Below are 17,775 nucleotides of genomic sequence, written 5' to 3'. Positions count from 1 at the left end.
ATGTACCATAAATAATTAATTAACATGCCCTTCTTGAACGGTCGTTAAGACACTAACAGTTTACAGACGGTAGGCAATTAAGGTCACAGTTATGAAAACTTAGGACACTAAAGAAGCCTGTCTACTGACTCTGAAAAACACCAAAAGAAAGATGCCCAGGGGCCCTGCTCATGTGTGTGAACGTGCCTTAGGAATGCTGCAGGGAGGCATGAGGACTGCAGGTGTGGCCAGGGCAATAAATTGCAATGTCCGTACTGTGAGATGCCTATGACAGCGCTATAGGGAGACAGGATGGACAGCTGATCGTCCTCGCAGTGGCAGACCATGTGTAACAACAAATGCACAGGATCGGTACATCCGAACATCACACCTGCGGGACAGGCACAGGATGGCAACAACAACTGCCCGAGTTACACCAGGAATGCACAATCCCTCCATCAGTGCTCAGACTGTTCGCAATAGGCTGAGAGAGGCTGGACTGAGGGCTTGTAGGCCTGTTGTAAGGCAGGTCCTCACCAGACATCACCGGCAACAATGTCGCCTATGGGCACAAACCCACCATCACTGGATCAGACAGGACTGGCAGAAAGTGCTCTTACATTTACATTTACATTTAAGTCATTTAGCAGACGCTCTTATCCAGAGCGACTTACAAAATGGTGCATTCACCTTATGATATCCAGTGGAACAACCACTTTACAATAGTGCATCTAAATCTTTTAGGGGGGGGGTTAGAAGGATTACTTTATCCTATCCTAGGTATTCCTTAAAGAGGTGGGGTTTCAGGTGTCTCCGGAAGGTGGTGATTGACTCCGCTGTCCTGGCGTCGTGAGGGAGCTTGTTCCACCATTGGGGTGCCAGAGCAGCGAACAGTTTTGACTGGGCTGAGCGGGAACTGTGCTTCCTCAGAGGTAGGGGGGCCAGCAGGCCAGTGGTGGATGAACGCAGTGCCCTTGTTTGGGTGTAGGGCCTGATCAGAGCCTGAAGGTATGGAGGTGCCGTTCCCTTCACAGCTCCGTAGGCAATCACCATGGTCTTGTAGCGGATGCGAGCTTCAACTGGAAGCCAGTGGAGAGAGCGGAGGAGCGGGGTGACGTGAGAGAACTTGGGAAGGTTGAACACCAGACGGGCTCTTCACTGACGAGTCACGGTTTTGTCTCACCAGGGGTGATGGTCGAATTCGCGTTTATCGTCGAAGGAATGAGCGTTACACCGAGGCCTGTACTCTGGAGCGGGATCGATTTGGAGGTGGAGGGTCCGCCATGGTCTGGGGCGGTGTGTCACCACATCATCGGCTTGCGCTTGTTGTCATTGCAGGCAATCTCAACACTGCGCATTACAAGGAAGACATCCTCCTCCCTCATGTGGTACCCTTCTTGCAGGCTCATCCTGACATGACCCTCCAGCATGACAATGCCACCAGCCATACTGCTCGTTCTGTGCGTGATTTCCTGCAAGACAGGAATGTCAGTGTTCTGCCATGGCCAGCGAAGAGCCCGGATCTCAATCCCATTGAGCACGTCTGGAACCTGTTGGATCGGAGGGTGAGGGCTAGGGCCATTCCTTCCAGAAATGTCTGGGAACTTGCAGGTTCCTTGGTGGAAGAGTGGGGTAACATCTCACAGCAAGAACTGGCAAATCTGGTGCAGTCCATGAGGAGGAGATGCACTGCAGCCACACCAAATACTGACTGTTACTTTTTATTTTGACCCCCCTTTTGTTCAGGGACACATTATTCAATTTCTGGTAGTCACATGTCTGTGGAACTTGTTCAGTTTATGTCTCAGTTGTTGAATCTTATGTTCATACAAATATTTATACATGTTAAGTTTGCTGAAAATAAACGCAGTTGACAGTGAGAGGATGTTTCTTTTTTTGCTGAGTTTATGTGGCTGCACCTTGATTACTCAAATTTCTCTCGACCTACGATGTAAACTTTCATTCATAGGCTAGGTTGTAGCAACCTCATGATGGGTACAGGGAACGTTTTAGTATCATGTAGTAACCTAAACCTATTGATGTTACATTGAGCTAGTTGAATGGAATATGAATGACAGTCATCCAATATGCTGTAATAGAAATAAGGCCATGCTAAAAAAAATAATTGTCCTCCCTCATCTTATATGGCACTGACCGCCACTGCAATCTAATGATCTAATACAGTCGTTCAAACAGGCGTCACTGCTCACTCACGCTTATCAATCTAATGACCTAAAACATCTCACACGCACACACGCACACACACCAAGTTCCCACTGGCATTTTCAGACTGTTTGCATACACTCTAACGGCCATGGTGCATTATTTGCACAAATAAAAAACTGTCTTGTCACTGTATTCGCTATACAATGTTCTGCTGCGTAGCCTAGGCAAACATCTTGCAACAAATCTGAGCATAATGGCAACTATTCACAACCTTATCCATGGTGCATTACTAACAGTAGTGTTTCCCCCTTATTGTAACTCTCCTTCTAACGACTATAGGCCAGTAGGCTATGTCTGCACACCCAATAAAACAAAGTATCTTGGCATCGTGGTGGAGACTGAGGGCTATGCGTGTGTACATGTTCCACGTCAAGCTGCTCTCCAAATCTGCTACAACACCGCTATTGTGCAGCCCATTATAAACCTATAGTGGCCCACTAGATTGAGTACCCTAACCTGAAGGTTAATCATACGTTACAGAGGGCAAGTGAAAGTAAATTATCGAAACGGCTGCTGGAGGAATAAACAATGAAACAGGGGTTTTACGCAAACGTGTCTGTGGGAGGAGAGGCAACTCAAGGACCACTTTTGCATGCACAAAGCAGCTAATCTGAGGCGCTGTTTGAATATATTCATGGATGGATTCTCCCTTTCTTGAAATAATTATTAATCTAAATATAGGCCTATTAGATAAATTATGATAGGCTATATAGGCTATAAAGAAATAATCACTGATCTGACATGATTTGGTTAGTAGCCTAGCGTAATATCTCCTGTCACTATCCATCTATTTGTAATGTCTTCAAGGATGGGAGGAATGAAGAATGCATAGGTTATCCCAAAACAGGGGCATCTTCTCTGTTATAGGTTATTTGTCTCAGCTATACCGTTAATTTAGGCTACCACGTGTTAAACTTATAGAGGCAAGTGGCTAGACCTGTTGGCTGTTATAATAATAGAACGTAAAATGACTTGTCTAAGATGGGCTTTACCAGAACACCTGACCCCTGCCCCGTGGCTATGCAAGGTCCATGACAGGGGTTTGGGGGCAGCCGTTGAGCCCGACAGGGACACGCAATCCTTCTCCATGCAGTCAGTGACTTACATTCACAAGATAGTAATCATTAGAAGTGTAGCCTACATAAAACACCATGCCATTATGCACACATTTATAAGTGAACCTTCTGTTTCAACATATAGGTTTCTAGCCTAGCTGTTCCTCTCTAAAATATACTATGCAAGGTCTTGCCATATGAAGGGGACTGAGGATAACATTGTAGCGAATTCGAAGAGCACCATGACAGACCCTGATGCACACAACTCCATGTCTCTTTGCAGTCTGACAAAGCACCATGGCCATTACATTGGTATTGCTTTGGGGATACCATGTGTGTGTGCGTGTGTGTTTGTGACATCTGTTTGAACGAGTGTATTAGCATTACTTTTGACCAGGGCCCATAGGATCTGGTTATATTTTGCATTATTAAAGAGGAAATCAGCAGTTGCTGCATCCATTTTTGGACTTGATTATTGAAGAATATAACTTATAAATGTCTTGTGAGCTTAGTTCAACTGTTGTACCCCACCGAAATATGGCCTCCCGAGTGGCACAGCTAAGGCACTAGCTGTGTTACTACAGATCCTGGATTGCGACCCATGAGAGACCCATGAGGCAAGGCACAATTGACCCAGAGTCGTCCGGGTTAGGGGAGGGTTTGGCCGGCCGGGATGTCCTTGTCCCATCGCGCTCTAGCGACTCCTGTGTCAGGCCAGGTGCATGCACGCTGACACGGTAGCGAGGTGAACGGTGTTTCCTCCAACACATTGGTGCGGCTGGCTTCCGGGTTAAGCATGCATTGTGTCAAGAAGCAGTGCGGCTCGTGTTTCGGGTCGTGTTTCGGAGGACGCACAGCTCTCGACCTTCACCTCTCCCAAGTCCGTACGGGAGTTGCAGCGATGGAACAAGACTAACTACCAATTAGATATCACGAAATTGGGGAGAAAAAGGGGTAAAAAAAACTACAACTAAAAAACAACCAATTTTGACCTTCTTTTACTCCAATGTTATTGTAATCAAAGTAAATGTAAACAAACACAATATAGCTTCAAAACATGGTTAAAACCATTACGATCCCTCAGCTTGTTACCAAAACAGGAGCGGGAGGACGCTTTGTTATTGTTTCTAATGCTGATTTCCACTTTAAGGGAATAGGGTGCCATTTGGGATGTAGCCCACCTGTCACAAGCCATGTATATCCATATCAACACGTCAACACATCCCATCCACATTTCATGTTTATTCATGAGGATTGTTTGACAGCAGTGCATACTCCAAGTTATATCAAGAAGGTCATGATAATATAATGTCACTTGAAACTTTTCCATGAGTAGTGTTCCTGTCATCTACACTTACACTCAAATTGATGGAGTTTGCTTGACAACAGTGCATACTCAAAAAAGAAAACGATAAAGCGAGGAACAATATAAACGTTTGCTATTAATTGATTGATGACTTTATGGCTTTTTAATTTAAATGGTTAATTAACATTTTTAATTTAACTTTTATTTAACTATGCATGTCAGTTAAGAACAAATTCTTATTTACAATGACAGCCTAAGTCAGACTAATTGAGAATGTGTCAGTAGCTGTCAATGGATTATTCATCCACGTTATGGCTTTGGATCAAAACTTTCTCCCCACTCCCCAAATGACGTTGAACCAACGTGGAATTGACGTCTGTGCCCAGTAGGTCATCCCTATTTGTTTGTTAAAATACTGTCAACAAACATTGTCAACATCTTTCTCCTTTTAATCTCAGAAGGGATGACATCCTGAAGGACATTTCTGATTTAAGCTACAATACCTACAGTTGAAGTCGGAAGTTTACATACACCTTAGCCAAATACATTTAAACGCAGTTTTTCACAATTCCTGACTTTTAATCCTAGTAAAACTTCCCTGTCTTAGGTCAATTAGGATCACCGCTTTATTTTAAGAATGTGAAATGTCAGAATAATAGTAGAGAGAATTATTTTTTCAGCTTTTATTTCTTTCATCACATTCCCAGTGGGTCAGAAGTTTACATACACTCAAATAGTATTTGGTAGCATTGCCTTTAAATTGTTTAACTTGGGTCAAATATTTTGGGTAGCCTTCCACATGCTTCCCACATTAAGGTGGGTGAATTTTGGCCCATTACTCCTGACAGAGCTGGTATAACTGAGTCAGGTTTGTAGGCCTCCTTTCTCGCACGCGTTTTTTCAGTTCTGCCCACAAATGTTCTATAGGATTGAGGTCAGGGCTTTGTGATGGGCACTTCAATACCTTGACTTTGTTGTCCTTAAGCCATTTTGCCACAACTTTGGAAGTATGCTTGAGGTCAATGTCCATTTGGAAGACCCATTTGCAACCAAGCTTTAACTTCCTGACTGATGTCTTGAGATGTTGCTTCAATATATCCACATAATTTTCCACCCTCATGATGCCATCTATTTTCTGAAATGCACCAGTCCCTCCTGCAGCAAAGCACCCCCACAACATGATGCTGCCACCCCCGTGCTTCACGGTTGGGATGGTGTTCTTCAGCTTGCAATCCTCCCCCTTTTTTCTCCAAACATAACGATGGTCATTATGACCAAACAGTTCTATTTTTGTTTCATCAGACCAGAGGACATTTCTCCAAAAAGTACGATCTTTGTCCCTATGTACAGTTGCAAACCGTAGTCTGGCTTTTTTTATGGCGGTTTTGGAGTAGTGGCTTCTTCCTTGCTGAGTGGCTTTTTAGGTTATGTTGATATAGGACTCTTTTTACTGTGGATATAGATAACTTTGTACCTGTTTCCTCATGCATCTTCACAAGGTCCTTTGCTGTTGTTCTGGGATTGATATGCACTTTTCGCACCAAAGTACGTTCATCTCTAGGAGGCAGAACACGTCTCCTTCCTGAGAAGTATGACGGCTGCGTGGTCCCATGGTGTTTATACTTGCGTATTATTGTTTGTACAGATGAACGTGGTTTGGAAATTGCTCCCAAAGATGAACCAGACTTGTGGAGGTCTACAATGTTTTTCTGAGGTCTTGGCTGATTTCTTTAGATTTTCCCATAATGTCAAGCAAAGAGGCACTGAGTTTGAAGGTAGGCCTTGAAATACATCCACAGGTACACCTCCAAATGACTCAAATTATGTCAATTAGCCTATCAGAGGCTTCTAAAGCCATGACATCATTTTCTGGAATTGTCCAAGCTGTTTAATGGCACAGTCAACTTAGTGTATATAAACTTCTGACCCACTGGAATTGTGATACAGTGAATTATAAGTGAAATAATCTGTTAGTAAACAATTGTTGAAAAATTACTTGTGTCATGCACAAAGTAGATGTCCTAACCGACTTGCCAAAACTATAGTTTGTTAACAAGAAATTTGTGTAGTGGTTGAAAAACAAGTTTTAATGACTCCAACCTAAGTGTATGTAAACTTCCGATTTCAACTATATGTATATCCTCTATGGGCTAGGTGGGACGCTAGCGTGCCACCCGTGGTGCACTCCATCAACAGCAGGTGCATTTCAAGAGCGGCAAATTTGAATCCAAATAAATGTCAAAATTCAAATTTTTCAAACATACAACTATTTTACACCCTTTGAAAGATAAACATCTCCTTAATCTAACCACGTTTTACGATTTCAAAAAGGTTTTACGGCGAAAGCATAAATTTAGAGTATGTTAGGACAGTACATTTACAAGAGTTGTGTGTAATGTTTTGTCAATTCAAAGACAGGGTCACCAAAACCATAAAACCAGCTAAAATGATGCACTAACCTTTTACAATCTCCATCAGATGACACTCCTAGGACATTATGTTAGACAATGCATGCATTTTTAGTTCTATCAAGTTCATATTTATATCCAAAAACAGCGTTTTACTATGGCATTGATGTTGAGGAAATCGTTTCCCTCCAATAACCGGCAGTCAAGTCAATGTCACAAATTAAATAATTAAAATTAGAAAACATTGGTAAAATATTATATTGTCATTTAAAGAATTATAGATTTACATCTCTTGAACGCAATCAACTTGCCAGATTTAAAAATAACCTTACTGGGAAATCACACTTTGCAATAATCTGAGCACTGCGCCCAGAAAAATACGCGTTGCGATACAGACTAGACGTCATGTTGGGGAGATCTAAAATCGAAAATACTATGTAAATAATCCATTACCTTTGATTCTCTTCATCAGATGTCACTTCCAGGTATCACAGGTCCATAACGAATGTAGTTTTGTTCAAAAAAGCTCATCATTTATGTCCAAAAATCTCCGTCTTGTTAGCACATGATCTAAGCCAGCCGGACTTCTCGTCATGAACGAGGAGAAAAAATATATTTCCGTTCGTTCAAACATGTCAAACGTTGTATAGCATAAATCATTAGGGCCTTTTTTAACCAGAACATGAATAATATTCAAGGTGGACGAATGCATACTCTTTTATAACGTATTGGAACGAGGGTACCCAACATGAACTCGCGCCAGGTGTCTAATGGGACATCATCGTTCCATGGCTCTTGTTCGGTCAGATCTCCCTCCAGAAGACTCAAAACACTTTGTAAAGGCTGGTGACATCTAGTGGAAGCAATAGGAAGTGCCAAAATATTCCTCAGCCCCTGTGTTTTTCAATGGGATAGGTTTAAAGGCAATACAACACATCAGGTATCCACTTCCTGTCAGAAAATGTCTCAGGGTTTTGCCTGCCAAATGAGTTCTGTTATACTCACAGACACCATTCAAACAGTTTTAGAAAATTTAGGGTGTTTTCTATCCATATGTAATAAGTATATGCATATTCTAGTTACTGGGTAGGAGTGGTAACCAGATTAAATCGGGTATGTTTTTTTATCCAGCCGTGTCAATACTGCCCCCTAGCCCTAACAGGATATGACACTCAAAAAACTTCAGGGATGGCTAAATGAAAGGATGATTTATTGAAGGTTATCAATTATTGAAGGTGTTGGTCTGGGGTGAGGTAGGCCTAAGAGGGGATGTCAGAGCGCCAGACAGAGCACTGGACAGAGCACAGGACAGAGCACTGGACAGAGCACTGGACAGAGCACTGGACAGAGCACCGGACAGAGCACCGGACAGAGCACCGGACAGAGCACTGGACAGAGAACATTGGACAGAGAACATTGGACAGAGAACTGGACAGAGAACACTGGACAGAAAACACTGGACAGAGAACACTGGACATAACACTGGACAGAACACTGGAGGCATGTGAAGCTAGAGGGAAAGGAGCTCTCAGTCCAGTCCACTGGTAGATGGTAACAACACGCAAATGTACACACAAGTACACGCACGTACACATAAAAGCAAGCGTTGAGGAGGCAGCTCTTGAATGGACACACAAAAACATACACACCAATAGCAACCCACCCACACACTCCTCCTACTCACCAGAGAAGGTAATATTGAATCCCTCGTAAGATATAGAAAAGTCTGATATGAAGCGCAGTTGGGCCTTGAAGTTCCCGTAGAGCCCTGCATTGGTGGGCGAGGGCAGCTCGTTACCCGTTAGCCGTGCCAGGGGCTGGACAAAGCTGCCATTCTCTGTGATGAGCAGGTAGTCATGGTGATCCTCCAGGTGGAAGGTGTTGAAGGTAAATTGGACTCCTATTGGGACAAAGCAAGTCAAGAGGAGAACAGACAATAATATGGTTCAAGCTACCTGTCAACCTCCCCTGATGAAATGATCAAGTTCAATTGAAACAATGGTTTAATCTGAGAGGAGAGCAGCCAAGTGGAGGGAGAGAGAACTTCATCTCATTACATTCAAAGGTGAGGTCAGTTAATATAAAAAAGAAGGCTCTGGGTTTTCTTTTTCTTTTTTAGGAGGGGGGGACGGGACTGCATTTCAATACGGAGTGATTATTCAGAGAAACATAATGATAGTCCATATTGAATATCTTAGCAGCCATGGGAAATTAAAATTCCAAAGAACTTTCATTACTCTCAACCCAGAGTCCTGTATTATAATAATATTTCAGCAAGATGGGCTAGGCTGGGAAGAGAACCTACAGTGAATCTGTATTCAGGTCCGTTCCATTCCCACACTGCCTTTTACCAGCTTGCTGATAAAAGTAATAGGAGTCCATTCTTTAGCTGTTTATTAATTCACATAATTAAACAGTATCAACATTTTTACGGATTGTTTGCTTGTTTTCGCTTAATATATTTTTTTATATGGTATATATCTTCAGGCAGAATAGCGATATCAAAAAGAGTTATGAAGTGTCACATTCCATTATAAATATGATTGCAGTAGTAACTCAGGCTTACCTTTGCCGTGGCTGACCTCCACCGTCCAAGTACAGTTTAGTGAGTTGGGATACATCTCAGGATATCCAGGGGACAGGATGGTGCCGCCGGGCCCTCGTACGTCTCCTCCACACAACGCTGGGGGACAAAGAGGGGGGAAACACTTTACTTTATTGTCCATGTTTTTGCAGAGAACAGAAACAGTGCTCTTCATTGTAATCAGTAATATCAATACTACGCATGCCAGTCTTTCTTGGCTAAAAGTAGAGGAGAGACTGACTGTATCAATTCTTCTTTTTATAAGAAACGTTAATGTGTTGAAAATTCCAAGTTGTTTGCATAGTCAACTTATACACAGCTCTGACACACACACTTACCCTACCAGACATGCCAGCAGGGGTCTTTTCACAGTCCCCAAATCCAGAACAAATTCAAGACAATTCAGTATTATATAGAGCCATGAATGCATGGAACTTCCTTCCATCTCCAATTGTTCAAGTTAACAGTAAACCTGGTTTAAAAAAACAGATAAAACAATACCTCAAAGCACAACGCCTCTCCCTATTTGACCTAGATAGTTTGTGTGTATGTATTGATATGTAGGCTATGTATGCCGTTTTTAAATGGATGTAGTTCTGTCCTTGAGCTGTTCTTGTCTATTATTGTTCTGTATTATGTCATGTTCATGTTTTGTGTGGACGGCAGGAAGAGTAGCTGGTGCTTTCATGTATCTGTCCTAGACAGATGCAGCGCTGTATCAATAATTAATGGAGCAACTTCTTTACTAGTAAGCACTTCATTCAAAGTCTTATCAAACAGGGAAATCTGGACAACTACATACATCTCTTTCTTTCCATCTCTCTCTATACATCATTTCACTCTTTTTCTCTCACTCTCTCCTTCTGAACAAGATGTTTCATTTTGACATGACCTGCCTTCAATTTCAATATCATAGAACCTTGCATATCAACATTTCAGCATAGATCTTTTCCAAGGGAGGCTGGTAACAGTAATATCAGGACCTTCATTTGAATGCTCTGCAACAGGGACTACATTCTCCCTCCTTATTCCACTTAGGTCCACTAGATAGCACAGCCACAAAGTCAAAATTGTCTATATCGTAAAATTCATGAAAACAAAAATGTGCTTTTTGGTATTCATTTAAGGTAAGGGTTAGGCATAATATTAGCAGTGTTGTTAAGGTTAGGGTTAAGGTTAGGTTTAGGTTTAAAATCACATTTGAAGATGATAAATTGTTGAAATAGGCTGGGTTTATGACTTTGGGGCTGGGGTAACTAGTGATGACCAGGAGGCAGGGGAGGTAAGATGACAAGCTAGAGGGCAGGTAAAGGATGCCCCCGGATCCCTAATCTGATGAGAATATCAGTTCCTATCAGGCAGAGGAGCCGTCAAAGGAAATTGATTGCCTAATGGCCTGGCATTGAATTGCATTTTCTCAGATGTGTTTACTCCCTGGAAAATGAAATAGATCTCTGAAGTCAAAACACGGAGAGACGAACAAGCTACAAGACTTTGTCAGCCCCAGAGTTGCTGGGGTGGTTCCTCTTTTACCAAGTAGCCAATTTACACGAACTGTCATTGGCTTTAATATTTAAGGACCACTCTTGTAAATATCTCGTCACTCATGCATAACACAATTCAATCTTACGGCGGTTTTGTCAATAGGCAGTTTGGCACCATATCATATGAGAGAATATTTAAACTAATTGATGCCTGTTGAAAGTGATAGATCAAGATATTGCACATACTGTAGATCTAAACCAGGGCTCTCCAACCCTGTTCCTGGAGAGCTACCATTCTGTAGGTTTTAACTCCAACCCTGTTCTTGGAGAGCTACCATTCTGTAGGTTTTAACTCCAACCCTGTTCCTGGATAGCTACCATTCTGTAGGTTTTAACTCCAACCCTGTTCCTGGAGAGCTACCATTCTGTAGGTTTTAACTCCAACCCTGTTCCTGGAGAGCTACCATTCTGTAGGTTTTAACTCCAACCCTGTTCCTGGAGAGCTACCATTCTGTAGGTTTTAACTCCAACCCTGTTCTTGGAGAGCTACCATTCTGTAGGTTTTAACTCCAACCCTGTTCCTGGAGAGCTACCATTCTGTAGGTTTTAACTACAACCCTGTTCTTGGAGAGCTACCATTCTGTAGGTTTTAACTCCAACCCTGTGCTTGGAGAGCTACCATTCTGTAGGTTTTAACCCCAACCCTGTTCCTGGAAAAGCCCTCCTGTAGGTTTTAACTCCAACTCTGTTCCTGGAGATGCCCTCCTGTAGGTTTTAACTCCAACCCTGTTCCTGGAGATGCCCTCCTGTAGGTTTTAACTCCAACCCAGGAACAGGGTTGGAGAGCCCTGGTCTAGACTCTAGAGCAGTAGCCTAATGATCAGATACTGTATGTACAATACAAACGCCTGCTTTAGCCCACTTCTTATGTGTTCAGCATGACAATAATCATGACAGATGAGTATAATTCATTAGGTAAATCCGCCTTCAGTTTTAATGCCCACCATTTTTGTAATAACCTGCAGAACTCCCTGTGTCTTGATTCCCTGGTGCTGCTAGGGCAGTTTAATGATTAATCAGGGGAGTCTAATGTTGAATTTGTTAAATGAGAATTGCATTAAAAAAAAAAATCAACATTTATTGTGGTGTTGAAATTGTAGTTTTTTAAAATTGTAACCTGTAGTTTGTGTTTTTGTTTTTTGTTCGTGTTGAATTTGTTGTCCTCAGGGCACCATTGAAAATGAAACCCTGGTCTCAATGGGCTCCCCTGATTAAATAAAGGTAAAAACATTTATATCAATAATAACTCACACACAAACACATCTGGTAACCAGGCAAGTGCAAATCTGCCACAGTCTTGGTCACCATGGCTACAGCCCATACCATGAAAAACAAATAGATACATGCAACTGTTGAATGCTTCCGCAGTTCATGACTTTGGCTTTTGTACAGTACCCTGGACCTGAAAATCACTGGATGTGCACACACTAGTTTTGAACCAATTTGAAGTGGTTTAAACTGGTTTGAACTGATTTGAATTGGTTTAAACTAGTTTTAACTTATCCATACCATCACAGGTGGGCAGTGGATGGCTCCACCAGTGGTTCTTCTCACAGACGAGCGGTTCTTCGTGGCTCAGTCTGTATCCAGGGTCACAGCCAAATGACACGGTTGAACCAATGGTGAAGTCTTGACCGTAACGCAATCCGTTGACCGGGAATCCCGGGTCCTGGCAGGAGTAGGTGTCCACCGTCACGCCTAAGGAGAAAATGTTAGATACATTATGAGGTCAACAACAAAGCAATTGACTTTCATCAAATATCTCATACAGGGAACACAAACAAAGCTATCACAGTTCAGGAGTGTTATAAGTTAAAACTATGGGTAGGGCTACAGGTGTAGGATCTTAATTTGATCATCCTGTTGTAGGAGAACTTTCCTTCAGTATAGGACATTTTCAACCTGTATTGTATTTGAGGTTTAAAAAGGCTTCTGAAATTTTTCATTTCTACTTTGAAATTTCAGACTTGATTTTCCCTTACGGAATATGTATCAAACACTACAAAAGTGTCCATGAATTATAATCCACATAATAATTCATGTTTCCTGTTGCTGCAGGATTATTTTCCTGCTGTAGAAAACTGGCTCATATTAAGATCTTACATCTGTAGGAGTTTTCCCTGACCACATGACCTGACCAGGAACAACTCGGCTACTAGACTTACTTTCGTAGATGATCTTAAATCCACTGTTGGAGCGGCTGTTGTCGGTGGTGAAGAGCATATACAGGTGGTTAGTACTACTGAACAGGAACTGGGGCACCTGGGTACCGTTGAACGAGCCAACCAGAGGAGAGAGCAGGTTGGGCCCATCGTGGATCTCCAGGAAGTCATAGCCCAGCTCTGTCTGAAACCTGGACCATTGAGAGAGGGGGAATTATGAATGATGAAATGCACAAATTTGATTTGCTTGTGATAAAACATATTCAGTAGTGCAGTTGCATAAACCTTGATTAAGCTTACTACTGCACTAAAAATAACTTTGAAAGGAGACTCTTTAAAAATACGCAATAAATAAGCAACACCATTCCATTATAAGTGCCTTCATTGATGCAGAAATCCATTCTGCGTCTTCAACAGTTAGAAAGTGCTCATAAAATAGAGTAACTTTATTGATATAATGGACACGCACTTGTCAAACGTGATCTTGATGGAGCGTCCGGGCTCGGTCTCGATGACCCACTCACAGCTGAGGGAGTCCTTATAGTATCCAGGCCACCCTGGGGACAGGATCACCCCATTGGGAGCAGAGAAGTGGCCACCGCAGGGGGCTATAGAGAAGAATACAGGGGGGGAGAGCAAGCGAGAAAGAGAGAGAGTGAAAATACATGTTCTTAAAAGTTTATTGGTGTTGTTGCCTTTTTATATTGACCTGGCACTTCTTCCTGTTAGAAACAAATACTTAAAAATGCCTTATTTGCTAATCTAGAAAATAGTGGCCTACAGCATACTGTACATGTTACAAGGGCAGCTAAGCAGACATGAGGCTCTTTATTACCCTGCCCATATGAGTGATGTCACCACAGCATTAGGAGCCATGTGGAGCAGGGTGAATGACTGACAGGAAGTCAGATAGAAGGAGACTGACTGCCCTACAGCACACTTGTCTCTGTTCCCTGTCCATCCCTGAGCCTCCCTAGCATCCTTCAACACACAGGTCCCCTCCGCTTACACTCACTTAGGCTATTGTCTGTGTTAGGAACAGGGTTATTTACCCCCAAAATTGTGCATGTACGGACGTGCGCATGTACAGACGTGTGCACGCACACACACACACGCACAATATTTACCTTCACATTTGGGGATGGGGCCACTCCACATCACCTTGCCGTTGTCCAGCTCGCAGGTGATGGTCTTGGCCCCCTGGGTCTTGATGAATCCGTCCTCACAGATCACTGAGATGGAGCTACCCAGTTGGAAGTTGTCCCCGAAGCGCCTCGCATTTATTGGGATGCCCGGGTCGGGACACTCGTTGTGGCCGAACGCTGAAAACAGATGGGCAAATGTTGGCTATTTGTCAGATGTAACCAACGTCACTACGGCTTCGCTTCCTCCACTGTCCCTGTCCCCATACTGGGCTTGAAGCATTGGTCCTCTGATCACAAACACGTGGCGGATTGCTTGAAAATGTACAAACCAGTTGCTCCATTGAAAAATATCAAATTCAATGGCGCTGAGGCATACGCAACTATGGGGCAAAACAGACAGTGGTGGCTTAGATTGTTGACAACATGTAAACTATATTTAGTCTCCAAATGTTTATTGAAATAACTACATAAATACAGTTCCACAATGAGCATTTGTTGTCTCTCAAATACATAGTTACAGGTGTTGGCTAGCTAGCTATTAAATTTGGTCATATTAGCGTAGATATGACATCAGTCAAAACCCCTCAAAATAAGACATTGGTGTCAAGAACAAGATAAAACTAGCTGAAATGAGTACCTACAACAAAACAAGACATGGTATTAATAACAAGATAAAACTAGCTGAAACGAGTCACCTACAACAAAACAAGACATGGTATTAATAACAAGATAAAACTAGCTGAAACGAGTCACCTACAACAAAACAAGACATGGTATTAAGAACAAGATAAAACTAACTGAAACAAGCACCTACAACAAAACAAGACATGGTATTAAGAACAAGATAAAACTAACTGAAACAAGCACCTACAACAAAACAAGACATGGTATTAAGAACAAGATAAAACTAGCTGAAACAAGCACTTACAACAAAACAAGACATGGTATTAATAACAAGATAAAACTAACTGAAACAAGCACCTACAACAAAACAAGAAATGGTATTAAGAACAAGATAAAACTAGCTGAAACAAGCACTTACAACAAAACAAGACATGGTATTAATAACAAGATAAAACTAACTGAAACAAGCACCTACAACAAAACAAGACATGGTATTAAGAACAAGATAAAACTAGCTGAAACAAGCACTTACAACAAAACAAGACATGGTATTAATAACAAGATAAAACTAACTGAAACAAGCACCTACGACAAAACAAGACATGGCATCAAGAACAAGATAAAACTAGCTGAAACAAGCACCTACGACAATATAAGACATGGTATTAAGTACAAGATAAAACTTGCTGAATGAGCCACCTATGACAAAACAAGACATGATATCAAGAAAAATATCAAACTAGCTGAAACGAGCTCCTACGATTCCCTACATGGCAGCCTCATGTCATTGTTGGTAGCTATCTGGCCATCCAGAATCACAACAACACACAGCATCTTGGCCCCATCAATGCGCACACATCATTTTCGTGGCGTTGTCAGCCAACCCGTCTATAGTAGTGTAAATCTATTGTATTTTCATGGCAGTCATCCAGGAAGAAGTGATGATCCATGGCCCGGAGCCTGTAGTGATGTTCCATGGCACGAAGCCTCCAGTGATAATCCATGGTCCGGAGCCTCCAGTGATAATCCATGGCACGAAGCCTCCAGTGATGATCCATGGCCCGGAGCCTGTAGGGATGAACCATGGCAAGAAGCCTGTAGGGATGATCCATGGCCCGGAGCCTGTAGAGATGATCCATGGCACGAAGCCTCCAGTGATAATCCATGGCCCAGAGCCTCCAGTGATGATCCATGGCACAAAGCCTCCAGTGATGATCCATGGCGCGGAACCTGTAGTGATGATCCATGGCACGGAGTCTTCAGCAACGGTCTGCAGCCCAGAGTCTTCAGCGGCGGTCTGCAGCCCAGAGTCTTCAGCGGCGGTCTGCAGCCCAGAGTCTTCAGCGGCGGTCTGCAGCCCAGAGTCTTCAGCGGCGGTCTGCAGCCCAGAGTCTTCAGCGGCGGCCTGCAGCCCAGAGTCTTCGGCAGTTCAGAGCCTCCGGCGATGATCCATGGTCTGGTTCCTCTGGCGACACAGAAGCGGGGGGATCAGCGGGCGGTGTGGGGGCTACGCCCCGAACCAGAGCCGCCGCCAAGTATAGATGCCCACACGGACCCTCCCCTATAGGTTCAGGTTTGCGGCCGGGAGTCCGCACCTTTTGGGGGGGGGGGGGGAATACTGTACTGTCACGCCCTGACCTGAGAGAGACGGTTTATTTCTCTATTTTGTTAGTTCAGGCTGTGGGGTGGGCATTCTATGTTTTGTATTTTTTTGTGTTGGGCCGAGTATGGTTCCTAATCAGAGGCAGCTGTCTATCGTTGTCTCTGATTAGGAATCATACTTAGGCAGCCTTTTCCCACCTGTGTTTTGTGGGTAGTTATTTTCTGTTTTGTATTCGTTACCTGACGGAACTGTTTGGCCTTTCGTTTTCTTTCTTTGTTCTAGTGTTTCGTTGTTTAATACATATAATGAACACTTACCACGCTGCGCTTTGGTCCCCTCTCTATGACAGCCGTAACAGACATAACATATCATACAAAATGGATGACGTAGTACACAATTGTGCACAATTTTCGTGGGACCCGTTGGGCTCGTGAGTACTACTTTCAAAACTACTGGCTGAAATTATACAAAAGCTCTGGAACCTCACTTCGTGGCAATATTCGAAGCACTTCACTACATGAAAACACCCACTTTTTTCTAAAGGGTGTTTATTCTTTTCGTTATAGTGCTAGTGACCTCCCAGCTATTTTGTCAGACCTTTATAAAGTGTAGAATGGACTTAAACCCTGGCGCAATATGTCGCCCAACTAAAATGGCCCTTAAACTCTTCTTATCACAGCCTCACAGCCCAAGTCAGACTGACTGACTGATGAATGCCTTGTGACAGAACGAGCACGCCAGTCGAACATAACGTTTGTCACAACGAATCCACATTTAACAGTGCTCAATCATGTTACTGATAGTGTCCTACCAGAATAACATGGAATCAGGTGTCAGGCTGTTAGAAAAGCTAGCTCTAACAGTTGTTGCTAAGGATTCATGGCCTCTTTTTTTCCTGTCTTTTTTTGACAGAAGTGATGAATTGGTGTGACATTTCACTTCTCCTTCAGAAAGAAGCCGTTACCAGGTGGCCATTTGAAAAGGATAACTATGATGGGTGTGAGGGGCAAAGCCAGGTTTGGTGGAAATTGATTAAGACCTTATGTGATGACTAAAAAGAACTGACAATGACATGAGCGATAGGGCAGGGTTGGACAAACATCACACGAATCCAATCAGGACAAGATATACAGGACTAT

General features: G+C 42.9%; 1 protein-coding gene across 1 annotated transcript in view; it reads right to left on the bottom strand.

Annotated features, from left to right (window-relative positions):
* Positions 1–17,775, bottom strand: part of LOC106570400 (CUB and sushi domain-containing protein 3-like) — a 725,317-nt gene that overhangs the window by 289,348 nt on the left and 418,194 nt on the right. The window contains 6 exon segments of the mRNA XM_014142665.2: positions 8,659–8,874; positions 9,541–9,657; positions 12,612–12,800; positions 13,268–13,455; positions 13,734–13,872; positions 14,392–14,586. Coding sequence (XP_013998140.1) covers positions 8,659–8,874; positions 9,541–9,657; positions 12,612–12,800; positions 13,268–13,455; positions 13,734–13,872; positions 14,392–14,586 — 1,044 coding nt within the window.

This window comes from Salmo salar, chromosome ssa14, assembly GCF_905237065.1.
Source record: "Salmo salar chromosome ssa14, Ssal_v3.1, whole genome shotgun sequence".
In the NCBI taxonomy this organism is placed as follows: domain Eukaryota; kingdom Metazoa; phylum Chordata; class Actinopteri; order Salmoniformes; family Salmonidae; genus Salmo; species Salmo salar.
Note: the sequence above shows the minus strand (reverse complement) of the source record. Positions and strands in the feature narration are given on the sequence as shown.